This window comes from Mycetomoellerius zeteki, unplaced genomic scaffold (genome assembly GCF_001594055.1).
Source record: "Mycetomoellerius zeteki isolate Tzet28-1 unplaced genomic scaffold, Tzet1.0 scaffold658, whole genome shotgun sequence".
Classification (NCBI taxonomy): domain Eukaryota; kingdom Metazoa; phylum Arthropoda; class Insecta; order Hymenoptera; family Formicidae; genus Mycetomoellerius; species Mycetomoellerius zeteki.
The window spans coordinates 57,851-79,238 of NW_017257673.1; the positions used below are offsets into that span (position 1 = coordinate 57,851).

Genomic DNA, 21,388 nt, shown 5'->3' on the forward strand with positions numbered 1-21,388 from the left:
TTTTCGAGATGCATAATACGACTATTCCGTACGATCTTTCACACTTTCTCCTTTCTCTCTTCTCCTATCATTCATGTCATCTGGAAAAGTATCGCAATTTATCGTCCCGTTATTAAAGCACTCTGATACGCCTTATAACGTACATTAATATATACGTAATATTTTATCTACCGCGAGAAATTTTTACCGAAACATCGCGCGAGTTTATTACAAAACTGATGAAAAATTTCCATGTTATTTTAGCTAACCACTGAATTAATTCGCGTTTACTTTATCCATGTATATAATAGTAATGGAAAATAGAACAGTACGTACAATGGAGTTTAACATCGGTGTATCACCTGTGTTACGATAACATGTGAAAAAGGTCTTTATAAAGAAATCTCTCGGTAAAGACCGATATATACACTGCCAGTATTGAAAATTTTTAGTTCACGTTACGTATAGAATTTCAGTACTAGCAGTGTATATCCGAACATGGCTAGGATGACAATTGACATTCGAGAGGACTCTATTCATGGCCAGTATTCATGCGCTACATTTTTCCAAAAAGTGTTTGTCGTAAATGTGATTCTTTGCTCATATTGACAAAATTTGCACGACTTTTAATGCTATATTTAATATTAATCCTTTATTCGGCAGAAGAATCTATGATTCGAGATGCGATTAAAGGCGCACAACATGAGAACAGCGCTAAATCCTCGCGCGTATGTCCGCGCTTTTCGAACTAATTGTAAAAAAAGACTCGTCCACTCACAGATCGTAATACTTGTATATAGTATTCGGTAAGAGCAAGCGTTAATAAAAAAATTTAGTCGTCATAACAAATACGTAGAGATAAGAAATAAAATAACGTTGCCGAATAAAATCATGGGCTCTTGAGCGATAAAAGAATCCTTCGAGACGTTATCACCCTTTTACGTTATCGCAATTTCGCTCAATTCAAGTGCAGTCCGTTGTGTGACCGTTCCCCCTTCCGAGTCCGTTATTCAGAGCTGTCAAGAGTGGATACTTTCCGCATCCACACAGGCCCTTGAAGTCGTCCAAGTCTAAGGACCAGATCATTCCACCCCCAAGATTCAGCTTATTTATTAGCTCAGCCTGAGAATGAGACAGATGATTTATAATTACGAGGATTACAGATAGATTCGATAAAAATAATACGAACGTATAATATCTATAAGTAAACGAATCGAGATCAAATTAGCAAACGCTTTAAGATTGCAAAATAATACGCTGAATTCTTACTCGATGACTGTTTGCAATATATCGCGTCTACATAATGAATCATGCATTTGTACAACGAACCGTTTGTGCAGAACGAACGAATGATGTATATACATATTTAAACGCGTATATATCATGTGATTCCCATATATTGTTGCACACATACCTTTTTGGCTACGTTAGATATGTCGTCATAGCTGACCCATTGATCGCGTTTCGACGCGTACGGTCCCACGCGGCCCTCCGAATCTTTCGTCACGGACCAGCCGTCGTTCTTCACATTATCACATATCTTGCGTAGCAATATCAAAGAGAGTGAAACATTTTATTTAATAATATGTCCCAATATTTAAAGGACTACAAATATGGTATATGTATATGCTAGTACACACACACACACACACACACACACACACACACACACACACACACACACACACACACACGCACACGCACACGCACACGCACACGCACACACACACACACACACACACACACACACGATGACCCATTTTAATCGACGGATCCAAATATCTTCTAAAATACGCCAGCTACAAAAAAATGGTTGGAACAAAAATTGTGTCGAGGACAATGAGAGTCATTTATCTGTGCTAATAATTTTGACCTTTAGGTCGATTTTGAAGGTTATTTGAAGGTCAAGGTCATTTTTTTAAATGGAAATTCCTATTTTTGACACCGTATTCGAAAAGAGCGGGAAATTTTACGTTATGAAATGAAATGATATTTTAGAATTTGTTATTGTGAGTTTAAGGTCAAATCAAGGTTAAATGATTAAAAAGCATTTAGAAGCTATTGAGTCAAATTTGATGGGTTTCCTGGGCATAATAAACGTTTGAAGTATCTTTAGCAGGTAGGTAGGATGCAAAAGTGTCAATGACCTTGACGTTAAAGTTAATTTTCAAGGTCAATTGAAGAATGTTTTTAATAGTCAAGGCGATTTCGAGGTAATGTGATTTTTGTATATTTTTATTTTGGTAATCAGAGATTTATTTTAGTAATCTGTGTTGTGATCGAGTTCTATTCTTTTGGTGTTGCTAAATAACTGAGTATTTTTTTATTTATCATTAATATGTTTATTATTTAAACTTGATTGAAATTGAAATTAAAACTTTGTATACAGGGTAATGTAACTTTAAAACACATTTTTAAATATGGCTGACTATCCTCCTAATGAAATTGTTGATATGATATTAGTTTTAGGGGGATATCATAACAATTACGATGCTACGTCAAGGCTTTATGCTTACGCTTTCCAAACAAGAGACATCCCAACAACACGACAATACGAAGATCTTTTAACCTTGATTTAATCTTCTTAAACTAACAATAACAAATTCTAAAATATCATTTCAAACGTAAAATTTCCCGGTCTTTTCGAATCCGGTGTCAAAAATAGGGGTTTCCATTTTAAAAAATGACCTTGACCTTTAAATAACCTTGAAAATCGACCTAAAGGTCAAAATTATTAGCACAGATAAATGGAGGACATGCAAAGTCCCGAAAAAAAATGTCCCGAAATTTAAGAACTGTGATAATGTCCCGAAAGGTCATAATCCCGAAATCTTAGAAATGAGAAATATCCCGAAAAGGACATATATAATATCGCAAATAATGATTGAATCGATGTCTCATATAGCGCATTTTGCGTCGTAATATCTCCGCTTGTAGGGTATGTAGAGAAGCTTTTTGAACAGCTTCTTCAAAATGGTCGTTACTGTGCCGTAAAGATGAATTCTAATTTCTGAAAGATAAATGACCCTCATTATCCTCGATAATTTTTGTCCCAACCATTTTTTTGTAGCTGGCGTATTTTAGGAGATATTTGGATCCGTCGATTAAAATGAGTCATCGTGTACATATATATACAGGGTGTCTGGTAGCGACCGCAAAATATTTCGTGCGTGGGTAGAACAGACTACACTGAGTCGAAAAGTCCTGTACCATTTTGCGGTGTCAGCAATAGTTAAGGAGATATTAACGATTTAAAGATAACCGAATAAAAGCGTCCGGTCGGCCTACTACTGCCGAATGTACAACCCACCGGCCACGATCGCACGGCGCGCGGGCCGCTGGGAGTGGGGATGGCCTATCAGGCGCATCGTGCCGTTCGAGCTTAGTGGCTCGCGGCGGTCAGCGGGATGCTTGCCCCACTCCCCGCGATCGGTGGGTTGTACATTCGGCAGCAATAGGCCGGTCGGACGCTCTTTTTCGATTATCTTTAAACGTTAATATCTCCTTAACTATTGTTGACACCGCAAAATGGTACAGGACTTTTCGACTCAGTGTAGTCTGTTCTACACACGCACGAAATATTTTGCGGTCGCTACCAGACACCCTGTATATATATATAATTCACATTGAATTATTTAAGTATTAAAGATCTAGCTTCGACCGGTATAGGCATATTAATTTCTAGTATTGATTATATTCTCACATGTTACAGTCTAAAATAAGATTCTTAATGTCTCAATATTGTTGTGATTCGATGTATACAGCGTAGCTGATTCTTACCTCGTGATAGGCTAGGAACCCAGCCGATCTCGTAAACTTGCCGGGTTCTCCAGGTCCATCGGCCTTCACGTGGAAGCCCGGTCTGTTCAGAGACTTTTCAGACAAGGTGAAACTTGATCCGTAGGCGGGTATGCCCAGGACGATCATTTCGGCTGGCACGCCCTTATTGATCCAGTACGTCACGGAGAAGTTCGCATTTAAGAACGGGCTGACATCGTCGGAGTGATGATAAAGCGGTGCGACATGACCGGTTTTGCTTCCCATACCAATGTGATAGTCGTACGCTACCACGCCGATCCAATTCACGTACCGTGCTAAGAGCGGAATGTGGGTGTAGCCTCGATCGACGACGATCTTGTTCGCTGAGACCACGATGGATAATAAAAGTCCTCTAGATGTTAATACTTCGCTGAGGTCTTCGAGAAATTCGACAAAGTTCTCGCGGTCCTTCATAGGACCGCGACTACAATCACCCTGTTCGAGATATTTCGTTTTTGATTGCTGTAATTAGCATCCTTAATCTAATATTTGGGATCCATTAATAAATAGAAATTTTTTTTCTGAAGAAGAGCTGGGTATTTGAAAAATAATTTCTTGTTCGATATTAAAATATCTTTTGGTAAAATCTCTTTTTCTCAAAATCTTTTTAAAACTTTTTTAAGTAATATCCTTGGTAATTCATGTTGAAAGAATTATTACAATTACTGAGAAAAAGGGAGGACATTTCGGTGGCTTACCTGCCAGCATACCGGAAACTCCCAATCAAGATTAAGTCCATCGAATCCGTACTGCTTGATGATTCTTACGACATACCTAGCAAAATTTTTTCTAGTCGACTGCGGACTGCCTGTCAATCTGCTATACTTGTCGTTCTCTGAATCGTTCCATCCACCTAAACCGAGCAACACCTTAACGCCGTTTCTTCTTTTAATTTCTGCCGTTTTGTTGAGAAAACTCCTGTAGATATTGTCGGAATCATCGATGTTTAGAAGAAACGTCTCCTCTTCCAGCGTAGCAAAGGCGTACACGATGTGCGTGCAAAGCGTTCCGTCGATGTCCTCGGGAGTAAAGCTGCCAAAGCTTGCGCGCCTCCAAGCCCAATTCGTGTAGTAACAAACTATTTTTTTTTCATTTACATTTTTGGCAAATCTAAATCTCGACGATAGGATGCTCTACGAAATCGACAGAATAAATCACGGTTTTTTATGTTGCAACGTGCTTTACATTTGTATTAAAATAATCGCTAATCAAAATTAAACTTGTATTCGTCGCGATACATACTCGACGCTCAGCAGTCTTGCATTTGGTGTTCTCCGGCCAGTCGCATCGATCTTCATTCCAGTAAAGTCCAGGTGGACAGGACTGCTCTGAAATCTTACCGAAGTTGCACAGATAATACTTGGTACAGTCGCTTTTGTGCGATATGAATAAATGCCCTCCGCAGTCTACCGGAGGTGGTGGGCTGGCTTCGACCTCGATGGTATCATCCATGTCTGAATCTAATTCAGTCGTTGTTGGGATTGTTGCTGGTGGAATATATGTAGGTCTTGGTGATGGAGTGGATTCGTATATGGGATGTTCGGTGACAGTTGTAGATTCGATGTTGCTTTGGTCGACATCGATTACAATCACTTCTGTACCTGTTAATATGTCATATATAAAAGATGATAATCAAATGTATTGTTAAAAAATCATATGTAGAAGATAATGTAAATATTTATGTATCTAGCTTTTAAATATAATAGAAAATAAGCTATATATTTTTCTATCAGAAGACACGGTAGTGTCTCGGCGCTAAGACAAGCGCAGCGACATATAATATCATACGTCATAATAAGTCAGTTTGAGTGAAATTTTTTGATTTTTTGATTTTGAAAACGATATCAATACATTTACCTTCTGTAATGGGACACAACGGACCCTTTGGATAGTTTCTCAAAACTCGATTCATCGTCCTTAATAGCGGACTGGGTTCGCATTCGCACCTGTTCTTGAAGTCATCCAAGTCCAAGGCCCAAATCATACCGCCTGCCAGGCCAAGTTTCTTAATTAATTCTGCCTTCAGTTTGATTTGTTGGGCGTCGTCGAAGCTTACCCATTGGTCACCTTTGTAAGCGTAGGGACCGATTCTTCTCTCTTTATTTTGAACAACTGTCCATCCCTTCTTCAACGTTCTTTCACATATCTACCATAAAGTAAAAGAGTATAAATGTTTATATTAATATAAAAGAATGTTAATTTTTAATATCCTAAAAGATATTTATTTCTGAAGCAAATTTGCGCATCTTTTAGCGCATTAAAAATTAATTACATTCTTTTATATGTACTTATTAGAAACTCATTTAATATTTCTATTTATTTTTATTTTTAATATTTCTTTTTCGGAAATACTGAGCTGACCTCGTAGTATGACAAGAAACCTCTTGCTCTGGTCGCTTCTCCAGCCTCGCCACCGCCATAGGTTGGCGCGTTTAATCCGTGCACGTTTCTCTCCGCAAGTGAAAATGATTGGCCGTACAATGGAACGCCCATGATTAACTTTTTCGGATTCGCACCTTTCTCTATCCAGTAATGGATCGAAAAGTTCTAGTGGCAAAAATTAAATCAAGTGGTTTTAAGGCTCCTGCGAGTACTCACCTCAGCCGTATTGTGACGTGATAGGGAAGCGAGAAATGTGTCGTAAGTGATACATTGATTTTTTTGTACACTATTTATAAATAAAGACGAATTGGATAAAACGAAATAATGAGATCACTGTAAAACACTTGTAAAAATGGGCCGAGACTATCATCATCTCCCTTGAGTCAGTAAATAGTCGTAAAAGGCATGTAAAACGGGTGTTTACTACTTTACTTACTCAATACGCATGCGTAGCCTATTTTCACTTCACATACGTTTTTCGACTATTATTTATACAATTACTATCAGGAGGAATAATGATATAGTCTCTGTCCATTTTTACAAATGTTTTACTGCAGCGATCTCATTATTCCGTTTTATCCAAATTGTCTTTATTTACAAATGGTATGCAAGAAAATTCAACGAGTCATTTCTCGCTTATGACGTCACGATTCAATATGGCTGAGGTGAGTGTAACTGAGGTGAGTGTAACTCTTAATGTAAATAAAGTAAAGCTTACGGCATTAAATGTCGGTTCCCAGTCGTTCGGAAGACTATACAATGGTGCTACATGACCGGTTTTCTTATCCCATTGGCCATGGAAATCGTACGTCATCACGGATATCCAATCCAGATATTTCGACAAAATAGGAACATCGTATCCCGCATCGATCACCCTCTTGCTCGGTGAAACAGCCGCAGAGAGAAGCAATCCTCGCGGCTTGAATTCATCGTTCAATTCCTTGATCAGTTCAGCAAAACTTTGCTTATCAGACTCCGGACCCTTGTTACAGTCCACTTGCCAGCATACTGGGTACTCCCAGTCGAGATCAAGGCCTTCGAAGCCGTATTTTTCGATGAAGAGAAGAACTTGCGTAATGAATCTTCGTCTAGCCGACGGTGAGTTCACCAATCTGCTGTATTTGTCTCCGGCCGAATCGTTCCAACCACCCAACGCCATCAGCACTTTTAAACCTTTTGCCTTGAATGCTGCCACTCTGTCGTAAAACTTGTTATCTATATCGGCCCAGGGATCATGAGACTTGATCGTTAAGCTACTACCATCGAGTACGGAGAATCCATAAAGCACGTGGGTGCAGAGATCGGGATCTATATCCTCCGGTACAAATCTACCACCTTCCTGTCGATACCAGGCCCAGTTGGTAAAATAACAAATGACCTTAAACTCGTCGTTCTTGGAACTGTCCTGTGTAACGCGATCCACTGTAGTAGTTGGTCGTATCGCTTGCGTAGGCTCAACGGTCAACGTCGTCATCGATGGCGATGGTACCGACATCAATGGCGGTTCCAGAGGCTTATCGTGCACCTTCGATGGTTCCGCTAGCACTCGCTGGATTGTGTGCATCAATGGATGAGGTCCGTTGTCACATCGTCCGCGGAAATCGTCCAAATCCAGAGCCCACACCATACCTCCCCCTAGACCCATGTCGCGCACGAATTGCGCTTTCCGCCTTATCATCTCTGAGTCGTCAAAGCTGACCCATTGGCTGCCCTTGTAGGCATACGGTCCCATTCTACCTTCTGGATCCTGTACCACCGTCCAACCGCGATTGAGTATTCTATCACAGATCTCATAGTAAGACAAAAAACCAGCAGCTCGAGTGAACTCTCCGGCGTTTCCGGCGCTGGCTGGAGAATTTAGACCAGTCCCAGAGCTTGGATCGTTGATTGTGAAGGATTGTCCATACAACGGCATACCCATGACGAGGCTCCTAGGTGGCGCGCCCTTTGAGATGTAATAGTTGATCGAATAATTAGCGTTGAAGTAATAAAACTCGTCGTCCGGATGATAATATAAAGGCGCAACGTGACCAGTTCGTTTATCCCATTGCCCATGGAAGTCATACGTCATGACCGCAATCCAATCCAGATACTTGGCCAAGGACGGCACGTCGTAGCCCTTGTCGATTACTTTCTTACTCGGCGAAACCGCTGCTGAGAGAAGTAATCCTTTCGGCTTGAACTCAGCACTTAATTCGCGTAAGAGAACTGCAAAACTTTCTTTATCCGAATCTGGTCCCTTGTTACAATTCACCTGTTGGCAAAATTTGGAAAGAGTTAGTAATAAATAAAAATGATTTACAAATTATGTAAAAAAATATGAAAAATAGAAGAGTAAAGATTTGAAGTAGAGATTTATAATATTAGTCTTTTTTTTTTAAAACTATTTGAAATGCTTTCATAGAGAGATAATAAAAATAAATAGTAACACGTATATATGTACAGAGATGATAAACAAAAACTTGAATTTGCTATTACGTTGTTTGTGTTAATGTTATTAAATGAAAAAATGCACTCACCTGCCAACAAACGGGATATTCCCAGTCCATGTCTAATCCGTCAAAGTCATATTTTTTGATAAACTGAAGGGTATGATTGATAAACTTCTTTCTAGCGAAAGGACTGTTCACCAATTGACTGTACTTGTCACCCGCCGAGTCGTTCCATCCGCCTAGCGCGAGAAGCACCTTAAGACCTCGCTTTTTATACGCTACCACCCGCTCGTAGAAACGATTGTCAAAGTCCGCCCAGGAGTCGTGCGCCCTGATTACCATCTCGGAGTAGTCCAGCACCGCGAAACCATACACGATATGTGTGCATAGAGTGTGATCGATGTGTTCTGGCAAATAACGGCCAATTCCACGACGATACCAAGCCCAGTTGGTAAAGTAACACACAACCTTATAGTAGCCGGACAGCGGGGAGACTTTGTCGGGATCTATAATCGCTGGAGATAAAGTCGACGTAGGTTGACTCATGGTCGACGTAGTCGGTGCCATTTCCGTAGTAAATTGTGGGTGGGTGATTGGTTTCTGCGAGATTGATGGCCGCGAGGATGTCGTTGCCGACTGCGTGGTAATTTCCTTGTCGCCATCGTCGTCCGTGCATTTTGCCCGGGACGGCCAGTCACAGATACGAGTATCCCTGTTGAAGTGCAAACCCGGCGCGCAGCTGAACACCTCCTGGCGGCCCCAAAGACACGCCTGGTAGCTTGTGCAATCACCCGGTACACCACTGTAGCTGCCGGTGATGCAAGTCTAACGTAATCACAATAACAATACTTGATGTCAATATCAATTATTGAAATACTCGTATTATGCAATAAACGAATAAATTAAAATGATTAATGAGCCGGACATATTGTGGAGAAGGTGTGACAGAAAAAATTCAGACTGAGAGAATGTTTACGTTAATACCTGTATGTATTAATAATTAATATCTAAATGATTATTAGTTCAGCACTATTATATAATTTATTATTTACATTACTTACGATCGGGACGGTGTCTTTTTCCACGAGCAAGGCATTCTTATGAGGTTTATTGATGCATGGGTTTTTGAAGGCCCAATCGCACATGTTCTTGTCAGTGTTCCAATTTAAACCTGGACCGCACTGCTGCGAGACAAGGTCGCCGTTCACACAAACCAGAAAGCTTGTGCACGAATTTGGATAGGGATAATATTGTCCATGTTCGCATGGTTTTTGCGGTTTTTGCGTCGGTTCTATAACGATAGGTTTCGACGTGGTGGGCTTCGTGGTTGCTATTGTCGTTGTCGTCGTTGTTGTTGTTGAAGTTGGCCTGGTAACTTTGATGGTTGTAGTGGATGGCCTCTTGGTTGAACTCCATAAAGAACTGGTTGTCGTCGAGGTAGAATCTAAAAAAAAAAAAGAGATAAAAATTTATGAAACGCACGAAACGTTGTGTACGATAAAAATCAATTTAAGATCGATTAAATTGGCACCTCGACGAGAGATTTCGTACACTCCCTGTATGATGTAGTTTAGAAGAAGAAGAGTTAATATCATGTAGAATCGAATGAAGGCCATGGTTTTCACAGACGCACCGTGAGCGGACGACGCGCAAACAAGTTAGCGTGTACCCTTGCCAATGCCAGCGCATCTTCTTCGCTTTGCGACGGATAGCAAAGGGAGAGGATGCAAGAACGCTCCTTAGCCAGAGGCGACAGTTAAATGGAAAAGATACGTATACGCGACGGTATTTGCATACGCCCAACTCGCAAACAGGTTTGTGTTCATGCTTGTCCACGTGCTCGCTTATCGATACAATTTTTATAAATTATTAAAGAGTCAATGTCATCGCGATAATTTTTTCGTTAATGGGTTAATGCCATCAACTCTACAAAGATGCCATTTATATTTCGCGTCGATCTCGTACCAAATGGTCAATCTGCGCGTCAATTATTACTTATCGTTGTCTCGTCTAGCCGTTTCGAACTGTGTAATTATGGATAGTTTCTCTAGCAAATAGAAGGAGGAAAAAATAGAGAGACAAAAAGAGAGGAATGATCAAGAATTAATCCGATTGATGAGAATAGGTAATCTTACCAGTTTCTGCTTGACATTTTGCTGTCGACGGCCAATCGCACAGTTGTCGATTCGCGTCCCAATGTAATCCTGGCGCACACTGTTCACGTTTCAACTCACCGCGGACACATCTGTAATAATTCCCACAGTTCGTGGGATCGCTGTAATACTCGCCGCTAGTACAATTCGCTTCCGATGTGCCGGCAATCGGTTTCCCCGTTGTAGAAAGTGACGACTGCGTAGTCGGTGCACTATTAAAAAAAAAAAATTGAAGAATGAATCAAGATGAGAGCTTTAATATAGTCGTAACTAAGATAACTGTAAATATAAGTACAATACTTTGATGCAGTTACTTATAAACGCTAAATATTTTGGGTGATCATTATGGACTGTTTTGATTTAGAAAGGAAAAGATTAAAATATACAGTGACGAATAATTTGCTTTCTTTTACCACGATGTAGTTGATACAAGTGTGGTGCTACTAGAAGCTGTAGGCTTTGTGACATCCTCCGGAATTTTACTGGGTTTCTGGCTGGCCCATGTCCACGTGGGCCAAGTGGTCCTAGTCGTCTGCTGCGTCGTGGTGCTTGGCCTTTGCGTCCACGTGGGCCATGTAGTAGCTTCAGTACTAGACGTTGTCATTGACGTAGTAGGGCGCGGATTGCCGTCCACGGCGTCACTGTGAGTAGTTAGGGTCGGTGCTTGCGGTGTCACCGGCTGCGGTGGACGTTGGCAATCCTCCGAGATGGGCGCCAACGAGCGACCTGTTAATCAGAATAATTATATCAAAGTGTAAAGTATTAAGAAAATAAAATATCGAATGTGTAAAATATTAGAAAAGTAGCAATATGTGTAATAATAAATGTATCATATAGCATATAATAATATAGAATATAATGATAACTTATAATAAAATGTTGAAAGTACTAATACTAACAAAGATAATATATATATATATATATATATATATCGCACCCAGTGCACGATTTATGGTTTTTAACAAAGGAAACGACTCAGAGCAGCAGACATTCTGAAAATCATCTAAATCAATGGTCCACATTGTAGCTCCACCATAACCATTTCCCGTGATATATTTGCCCTTAGCGTAAACACTCTCCCGATCTTCGTAACCTACCCATTCATCCTCCAAGTGAGCACTCGGTCCTGAAATTATAAAGATTTAATGCAAAATATACAATTAAATAAGTAGGTACTTATTTTGTTTAACGTAATATTTGAGATTCGTCGATCTGATCGTCTTACCAATTCCTACTTTCCAATTGTGCCGCTTGATCCTTTCGCAAATCTCATAATACGCCAACATTCCAGGTTGCTTGGTGAACTCTCCCGGTTTACCCGGACCGGTCGTGGGATCACCCAGATCGGCTTGGCTCGCCGTCGAGAGCCGATAAGACTGCCCATATAGGGGGATACCGATTAGGAGCTTAGATTTCTCAGCACCGAGACCAACGAGATAGTTCATGGTAAAGTTCTGTAATATTTTCGAACATTATATCCTGCGATTTGCAAAACGCATTTTCAAGCAATTCGAACTTACAACGTTGTAATAGGGTTTGCTGTCGCTTGATGACCCAAACAAGGGCGCTATGTGTGCCAACTTGGATTCCCACGATCCATGATAGTCGTATGTCATGATCGACATAAAGTCGACGACCTGCGAGATTTCACGTACTTCGTACGCTTTGTCAATGACCTCTTTATATCCTGATAGAGCAGCAGCCAACAATAGAGGCGGGTCTTGCTTGTTAAATTCCTCTCTGAGCTCTTGCATCAACTTAGTAAAATTCGGCTTGTCAGAATCGGGACCTTTTTTGCAGTCACTCTGCCAGCACTTGGGATAGCTCCACTCGAAAGATAGACCGTCAAAATTGTGCTTCTTCAGAAAGTTCGTCATGGCAATGACGAATTTACGACGAAAGACGCCGCTACTGATCAATCGAGAATATTTATCACCAGAACTGTCAGTCCAGCCGCCTAATGCCAATAATATTCTTGATCCTTTAATCGAGGTCACTCGCTGGTATAGATCTGGAATAAATTATTCGAGGAATCATTATCATTTGGTTATATCTTTTAAATGAAAGATTTGGAACAAAAGTGAAAAGTGATTCTACGGCTCGCAAGATTCGCTTTAAATATGATGCTATATTTAAATAAATGAATTCTTTCAAATTGTAAATTTAATTCAGTTTTGTTTTGAATCTTTCAAATATCTCGGCAATTGAGATCACATGTGAATTATCATGCTCACTATTTTCAATGTCGGCCCAAGGATCGAACGGCTGAACCAACAGCGTCTCAGGATTCAATCCAGCAAATGCGTAAACAATGTCGGTACAGAGACTCGAATCCAAATGTTCTGGCACGAATTTACCGTGCCCTTTGCGATACAATGCCCAGGACGTCATATAACATGCTATTCGCGGACCAACTTGCTGCAACACCTTTTTTGACGATGTTGTTGATGATGTATCCTGACTGACGATTTTATCAAGAACATTAGATTTACAGATCTCTGAAGACCGCGCTAGAATAGCTGCCACACAGCGTTCCTCTTTTGGATCAAAATACCGGCTGTGCCCGCAATGACCATGATGCAGTTTTCCTGGAGAAAAAAAAACTCTGTGGTCACTGAATGTATAAATTTAACTTTTGCAATTTCTGATTAATTTAACTTTAAACGTTACCTTTGATGCAAGAATAAAATGCGGAACAATTTTCCAGGTCCCTAGAAAGACCATCCTTCGGACACTTTTTTGTCGGAGTATTCTCGTAGTATCCTAAAGATCGTACTGCAGCGTTTAGCATCGGCCAAGGATCTCCGCAGATTCCCTACGGGATTTGAATTCATATGCACGTTAAATACGATAACAGACCGTAATAAACAGTGCCAAATTGCTGTTTAATGACAACGCTTAAATTAAAATCGTTCTTTCATAAATCTATTAATCTTGATGTACTTATTCTTCTATGGCGCTAAAATTTATATAAAAATTTCAATGAAACCAAAAATGAGTTAATATTATTAATAACCTGAAAATCATCTAGATCTAGCGACCATAATGAGATTCCACCGAGTCCCATTGCTCGAACAAACGCCATTTTAATTTTAACTGATATAGGGTCGTCGTAACCAATCCATTGATCACCTCGCTTCACGTATGGTCCTTCCTCGTTTCTGCCAGAGATCCACAAACCTCTTTCTAATTTCTCACACACCTACAGAGAATAATCGGCTCTTAATTGATTAATATAAACACTTTATATTTTAGATTGAGAAAAATTTCTGATTGATAATAAATCGGAGAATCAGAAGATTTTAATCATATATCAATCAGAATTTTAATTCTCTCTCTCTCTCTCTCTCTCTCTCTCTCTTCCAACTAGAATTATAATAGATTCAACGAGAAAATTTTGATTTATCCATTTTTAACCAGAATTCCAATTAATGCAACCAGGTTCTTTTTCCAGTGTATTGACGTGATACTTCACCTCGTAGTAAGCTAATTTTCCGTCTCCCAATTTAGTGTAAGCACCCTCTTTGCCGGATTTCTGAACGAGCGCGCCGACATCAGTGAGATTATCAAATTTGAGAGTGTATCCTTGACCAAAGATGGGAATAGCGAGGACGAACTTCGATCGTTGTCCAGCGCTGACCTGCTCAACCCATTTGCTTGTATTTTGCACGATGAAGCTCAAGGGACCAGGATGAAGGGTGGGGTACTCCGTTCTCTCGCACGAAGCACAAGCCGGCTGAACGTCCCGCCAGCTTTTCAGGATTATCAAATCGACGATCGGTAAGAGTTCCAGATCCACGGGGTCTTCCGGTGTCAGTGCCACCGCGAGGATATATCCCCTTTTGGCTAATGGAGCACCGATCAACTTGAGCAGAATTTTGAATTGAGACCAATCCTGGGCGGCGGTTGACCAATCAAGCTCGATACCGTCGAAACGATATTCTTCGAGGAATTTAAGAATAGATTCCCGCAACGGAAAATTGGTCGATAAATTGTCATTTCTTTGGATAATTAAGCTGCGATGTGGATTCGGTTGGATGGATATCAGCACGCGAAGTGCTGGATCTTTCAAGCGAAGCTCTGTGGCAGCATTGTAACCGCCTAGTAGAAAAATTGAAGTTAATATCGATTGTTACATAATCCAATATTTCCAAAAGATTTGTCAAATATTTAAAAAAATTTTTATCTTCTAATTTTAATGATAACCTTTAATTCGGTCGTACACTGGATCATTGGGAACGACGGAATCTTGCCTGTCTATAACAAAATAATAAAGTTAATAATTAAGATAATAAAAGTAGATACTCGCAAAATAACATATGCTTCTACACATCTAATCTCACAATTATTATTTACCGATGGTAGCTGTAGAGTATACTAGGTGAGTGCACTTGTAATCTGGCACATTTTGCGGGTACAAGGAGAACGGTTCCGTCCTATGAACGGCTTCAGAGTTGAAGCGGCAGACAATTTTAGGTTCGAGAATCTGCTGCGTTCTTCGCAAGGTCGGTGGTGCCACGGGCTCGATCCAAATCGATTCGTAATCCGGATCAACACCAAGAAAAGGTGCTTCACGATGCTCTACTGCGTCTCTCAAAGGCAATCTTCGGTTCTCACTATAAATACGAACAATTCTGTACTTATGCCATTATATGTGTTAAACATAATATTATAGCATATATTACATATATAAGTCTGTTACATATCAAATCAATGCGCAATACGCATTATAATAAAAGAACAATTAAGTCTGCAAGAAAAATTAATATCTGCATTAAATAAAAATAAAGCAAAATTGTAAACAGAATTATGGAGTTTTACTCTTCAATAGTTTTAAGTTTTTCTCAATCTTTAGATGCGTACAGTGTTTTTTAATAATAATCTATAAAACCAAAAATAGATTAAGAAAATGGTTTAAACACAAATATAAATAAGTAAATATTTAAAAATAATTGTAAAATTTAAAATTGTTTGGAAAAGGGAAATAACGTCATATCTTTAATCAAAGAGGTATTGGAAAAAATATTGATAAAAAAGGAAAGGAATTAATATAAACTGTAATCCACAGAGCCCCTGCAGCTTACGTAAGGGTTAAGATTTGCCATGTAATCGCGATTATTTATGAAACGAGTGTCGGAGAGACTTTAGTCGATTATTAATCGGCTATTAAACATATTTTTCGAATAGTCACCTCTCAAAGTCGTCTCGGAATGTAGGATTCGATTTAGCGTCTAGTACGTTGTCCGGCAACGATTCGACTGCGTCGCGCAGAGGATACCTGTGCGAGCCAAACTCATTGTAATCTAAATCATTTGACAAGCGGCCGAAGGTCGGCGAGCTTTCGACGGCGTCTCTCTGGAACAAGGGAAGAAACTCGCGTTGTTGCTGATGCTCCGACGGCGGCGGAGGAGGTAGGATCTCTCGGACTGGTACTCGATTCGAGGGAACGGCCGACGATAAACTCGCCAGCCAAGTCAAGATAATCCAAGCCGTCATAGCTTGCTGAAATGGAAAATTGTATTGACATTTTATATACGCATCCCTTCAAGAACCTGCACGACGTTCGTGGAGAGAGATCCTTCTATGAGATGTTCGCGAAATGCGTTATTTTTACGCGGCAAGACTCTAAAGCAGGAGCAGCCGGTTTGAGAAGCGACAACGACTCGTTATTCGGCTAAAACATAGGAGGCTTAGGTACACACAGGTCGGAATGCATTTTATGCTGGAGTACGTACATCGATATTTGTTTACCGAGTCTTCAAGATCTATCTTCCCAATTTATCTTGTTCGTTCCAAGCATCGTGGCATGAAAAAGATGACCTTGAAGACGCGCGAAGACTCTTGTCCGCTCATATCGTCTTATTCGCTTTTCCTAGCCGTGCTCGTATCTTATTTATTGTAATTTCCAGTTAGGAAATCGATCAATAATTATTTATGCGACACGCAGCGAATTCAATAATAAGACCATCGATCTCATTTAGAATATTTATGAGGTACCAGAACAGATACAAATTTTTACTTGTACTTTTTTCAGAATGAATACATAATTAATTATGTTTATAAAAAAAACAAGGTATATTTTTTATCGCATTATTATTTGCAGAAGCAGCTTTTTCAAAAACTTTTGGCGCTTACAGCATTTGTCAGATACTCTGTTGTCATTCTAAGAAGCGATATTGAACATTATTTATCGTATGAATTATCTATGAGAACAAAAACTCACTCGATATAGTACTCGACTCATTAAAAATGCAAACCTTGTCGAAATAGGGTGAGATTGTACAATATGAACAATGGTGTATTCATTGTAGTTTACAAATAGTTGCCGATGCAAGTCCTTTCTATCCGATTAATACTTTTGGGCACCAAAAACTGATTATTACATTATTAGAGAAAGGATTCTTTTAACCCTCGCTAAGAAAATGCAACAAATAATATAAATTTTTTATACTTTTATTAATAAAAAATAATAATCCCTATTACAGAAGTTATAGTTAATGATTTACAAGTTTTTGCTAAAAAAAATTAAATTATTAATAGAAGAGATAAAAAGAATTGTTAAATTTATCAAGCTGCAACCAGGCTATTTTTCTCATGTGCATTCAGTAACGAGAATACTAATTGTCTCGTTGAAGTGTGTAATGACGCGTTCTGTGATTAACTTTACTGTAATGTTATTTATATCGAATTCCTTACAATTATTTCTTTTTTTTCTTTCTGGAGGTCAAAATAAAAATAATTTATCTCTAGTGTAATTTGAATGTAGCGTAAAGAATTTCAACTTAAGATAAAGATAAGATTCAACACAATTTAGATCTTAATTGTTGCCGCTATATAGTATAATAAACGAATCTGTCATTAAAGATATCTGTGTCAGCGTCAGTATAATCAATGAGTCGGTATAATCGAAATAAAAGTAAATATGAAGATGTTTATCATACTCTGACATTATTAAACGTAATATATTTCTTCACGATACCCTTTACACCTGTACCCGGATAGCAGTTTTCCTGCTTCGAGCGTAGAAAATTTTTTGCGCGATTGCGAATCGACGTATATTACAAACAAACGGACCTTCCTGATTCCTTTTCCGCAACACCGATGCGTAGGTATAAACTGTCACTGATGGAACTCGATGAAGCACTTAAGCGGCGCGCGATCCGACCGCACGGGAGCGGGGCCCGTTGGGGTCTCTCGAGAGGTGCGCGCGATGAATTTTAAAAGACGAGAGAGAGAGAGAGAGAGAGAGAGCGGCGGGGAGGACCAACAATCTGGTATTCCGGACGCACGAGGACGTCCATATATACCTATCCTCCGTCTAAGGGAACCCGCCCCGCGCCATCCTGCCTGCCAAGCCCCCGCTCTGCGACGACCTTGACCACGAGAGGAGCATGACTTCTCGTTCGCGCGTACACGCCCTGGGTTCAGATGCCCAGCTTGAAATCTCGATTTAGATCGCTCCTTCCCTCGGAATGGTTCGCGGTATAGTAGTAGCTGTATGTACAATATAACGCGAGGGATCGTCGAGGAAGTCTAGATCCTTCTGATAATGTTCTTAACTAAACTACCTGCATAGAGTTTTTAAAACCATCCTATTAGTGCAATGCAACTCTATCGACGAATAACTCTCTTTCATTTGCAACTGCTATTACGAATTTCCCCCAAAACAAACTTTAATTATTTTGGATGAGAATGCATTTCTTTTCCACGCGTTCGTTTAATCGTTTCATACCTAGTTGATGTATAGGAAATTATTGTTTTTTTTTTTCCCCCCCAGAGAAAAATCTTCTTTGTTTCGTCGCTTATAATTCAAAGATTACAGACCTATCCTGAAGTAAAAATCGATTCCAAACTAGTTAAGGAATCTGTTTAGAAAAACAACCGGTTTTTTTAAGATACTCTATATGCGATTCCTTAACTTCTTTGGATCTTCCAGAGCTGAAACTAAATTTGGTTCGCTGACGTTAACGAGTTGTATAATGTTTATTTATATATTGCCAGAATGAATATAGCGCAAAAAAGAAATACGTGTATACTTATAATACATTAAGTAGAAAGAATTCTTGTCATTTTGGTAACGGTGTCGCGAATTTTTAATGATTTGAAGCATATTAATGATGCAAATTTATATATACAATACATTAGATGAGATATCATTATTATTATTTCTTATAATGTTTTAACAAATGATTTTTAAAGAATGTAATCATCAGAATACAATGGCTGCGAATTTCGCAATTATATAATACATTTATTATTATTACTACTATTACTATAATAAAAATTAAGGTTCATTAAGGATTTGTTGTTATTGCAGAATAACTCGAAATTTGATTTCAGATGATGGCGATTTCAGAAGTTGACGACGAGAGAAACTGTATCGAAAATCCTTGATGATATTAAACCCCCGCCGAAACGGATCATCAATAGTCGCATATTACAAGAAATATGCAGTATGTTATTATCCCGCAAGGGTGTAGTTAACGAATATCGTTTGCTTGAAGCGGTTTATTCAATGATTCATTAGATCGGCGATATATTCTGATTTTGAAGTAACAATTTGTTCCAACGAATGGAAGGATTCAAGATGAAAATGAGCGATTTGAATTACCACCGGGGAAGACATTGCGCTACTCAACTTCATACATCATACATCACAGCTATAAGGTAGAAGACAACTAGACAGCTAGACTATAAGGTTGTAGAGTCTAATCTTCGCAATAATGGTATACAGGTCTTCCAAAAATGAGACACCTTATCTAGCTGAGGGAGTGGCAACGATTTGCCTTGAACTTGTGGGTTTGGTCGATTTATCGGTTTGTTTTTTCCTCTCGTCTTAAAAATACACCGCAAATGAAAGGGATGGAACTTGTTTTAAGACAGCCGCGGGATCGTTATCTTCCCAAAGTCTTCCTTGTTCTTGCACGCGCATCGTCGTCGTAAAAGTACTTTCGGGTACGCAGCTCCGGACGCGCTGCATCTTACTGCAATTTGCGAAAAATATAAAATAAATTCATTAGCTCCTAATTAAGACATTCAATGCGGGCGGGATAATTGGTTGCGTGTTGAACCTCCGATTTTGGAAAACCAGACGATTGTGTGCCTCTGCGTGCGTGCGTGCGTGCGTGCGTGCGTGCGTGTGTTGAGAGAGAGAAAGAGAGAGAGCAAAAAGGTTAAATTAAAAAAATCCAGTGCACAATTAATGTATTATCCATTAAAGCGTAATCCGTTAAATCACAATTTATTGAATCTAATTTACCATAACGTTTTGTTTGAATCTGTTAGTGATTTGCTTACGTACAGGAGAGAATTCAATAAGTATCATTCAGTAGATATCGATTAGGACTGATGATTTGCTTCGAGCTTCGATGAATCAAAATTACACAATTATTAATTTAATATAGTTTTATTTAATATGTACACTGAGAAAAAAAATTTGTTCAACTAACTGAACACATTTAGTTGTTTGCAGATTTGATTAATTTAACAAATTTTATTTAATTGAATTTAACCTTAGTCTGCTTAACAAGCTGTTCAATGTTAAATAGACTACGATTAAATTCGATTAAATAAAATTTGTTGAATTAACCAAATCTGCAAACAACTAAATGTGTTTAGTTAGTTGAACAAATTTTTTTTCTCAGTGTACAGTTAATAGTAACGAATATATTTTCTTAACAAAATATATGTACAAATGTATATATTAGGAACATATTTTTATTTTTTTCTATTCGCGCAAATATATTTTTCAGAGCTTCAAAAGTATTTTAAAGTTAGACAGTTCAAAGTTAACTTCAAAAATTCAAATTCTTCTTTGAATTTTCGAAGTTATCAAAAGTAACAGCCCTACTGATACAGAGGCGAGCTCTATACTTCTTGTTCGTTTTCACGACTTTACTGGCATTAGAAATTAAGTTCTAAATACGTGCGAACACCCGGTGACTGACGATGACGAGAAACGTTTGCAGGAGAACAAAGGTAATTCCCAGGGAATTAGACCGGTATTCACATTGAATTGTATATAGCGATCCCCGGTCAATTAATTGTATTACCATGTGTGTTGATCCATATAGATCTCTATATACCTATACTTGAACATAAAGATGTAGGTGTTTGAACGTACGCGCACAACGTTCGATTCTTTCGTCTCTCGATTCGACATGCGGACCCGCCTCGAGCGTGATTATGAAGGATCGGATTATGAAGGAGAGGTGCTTAAATATTACGTGCGAGTTCAATGCCACTTCTAGCGGAACAAAAAGATGGAGAAAAAGGCTGCGAGCAAGAGAAAGAGAGAGAGAGAGAGAAGTTAATACCGTAGAAATACATAAATTTTATGTGTCATAAGCCCACACGAGAAAAAAATGGAATATATGAATCGGGTTCCGTAATCGTCGGTCATTAATGGATGAATGAGATGGAGTATTATCGATGCAGAGCCGATTTAAATAAACTCCCCTAGTCTCTCTCTCTCTCTCTCTCTCTCCTTGATGGAATACCCATAATTATAATGACATAAAATAATCGCTATATCATTGCGAGTAGTGTATCTCACGATTAAAAGCTGCGATAAATCAATGGCAAATTGCTTGCAGATTGGTGATCTAAGCAATGATTGCTTAG

The 21,388-nt window shown here is 39.0% G+C and overlaps 1 protein-coding gene across 1 annotated transcript; it reads right to left on the reverse strand.

The window, feature by feature from the left end:
* Positions 1–437: 437 nt before the first annotated feature.
* On the reverse strand, positions 438–17,939 carry LOC108728908 (probable chitinase 3). The gene is made up of 23 exons (XM_018457721.1): positions 17,840–17,939; positions 15,957–16,267; positions 15,122–15,381; positions 14,972–15,022; positions 14,241–14,866; positions 13,782–13,967; positions 13,436–13,580; positions 13,000–13,353; positions 12,286–12,776; positions 11,991–12,219; positions 11,703–11,891; positions 11,179–11,491; positions 10,748–10,977; positions 9,674–10,056; positions 8,700–9,437; positions 6,899–8,434; positions 6,160–6,345; positions 5,656–5,944; positions 5,041–5,399; positions 4,497–4,931; positions 3,760–4,233; positions 1,394–1,519; positions 438–1,101 (listed from the first exon to the last, which is right to left on the reverse strand). Exons 2-23 carry the CDS (start codon positions 16,259–16,261, stop codon positions 943–945), a joined length of 8,064 nt encoding a protein of 2,687 aa, XP_018313223.1. The 5' UTR covers positions 16,262–16,267; positions 17,840–17,939; the 3' UTR covers positions 438–942.
* Between the last annotated feature and the right edge of the window lie 3,449 nt (positions 17,940–21,388).

Coding starts and splice junctions, on each gene's coding strand:
- LOC108728908 (XM_018457721.1), bottom strand. CDS start 16,261: ATGACGGCTTGGATTATCTTGACTTGGCTGGCGAGTTTATCGTCGGCC. Junction 13,354..13,435: donor ATTTTATTCTTGCATCAAAG/GTAACGTTTAAA, acceptor TTTTTTCTCCAG/GAAAACTGCATCATGGTCAT. Junction 6,346..6,898: donor GGGAACCGACATTTAATGCC/GTAAGCTTTACT, acceptor TTTTGCCACTAG/AACTTTTCGATCCATTACTG.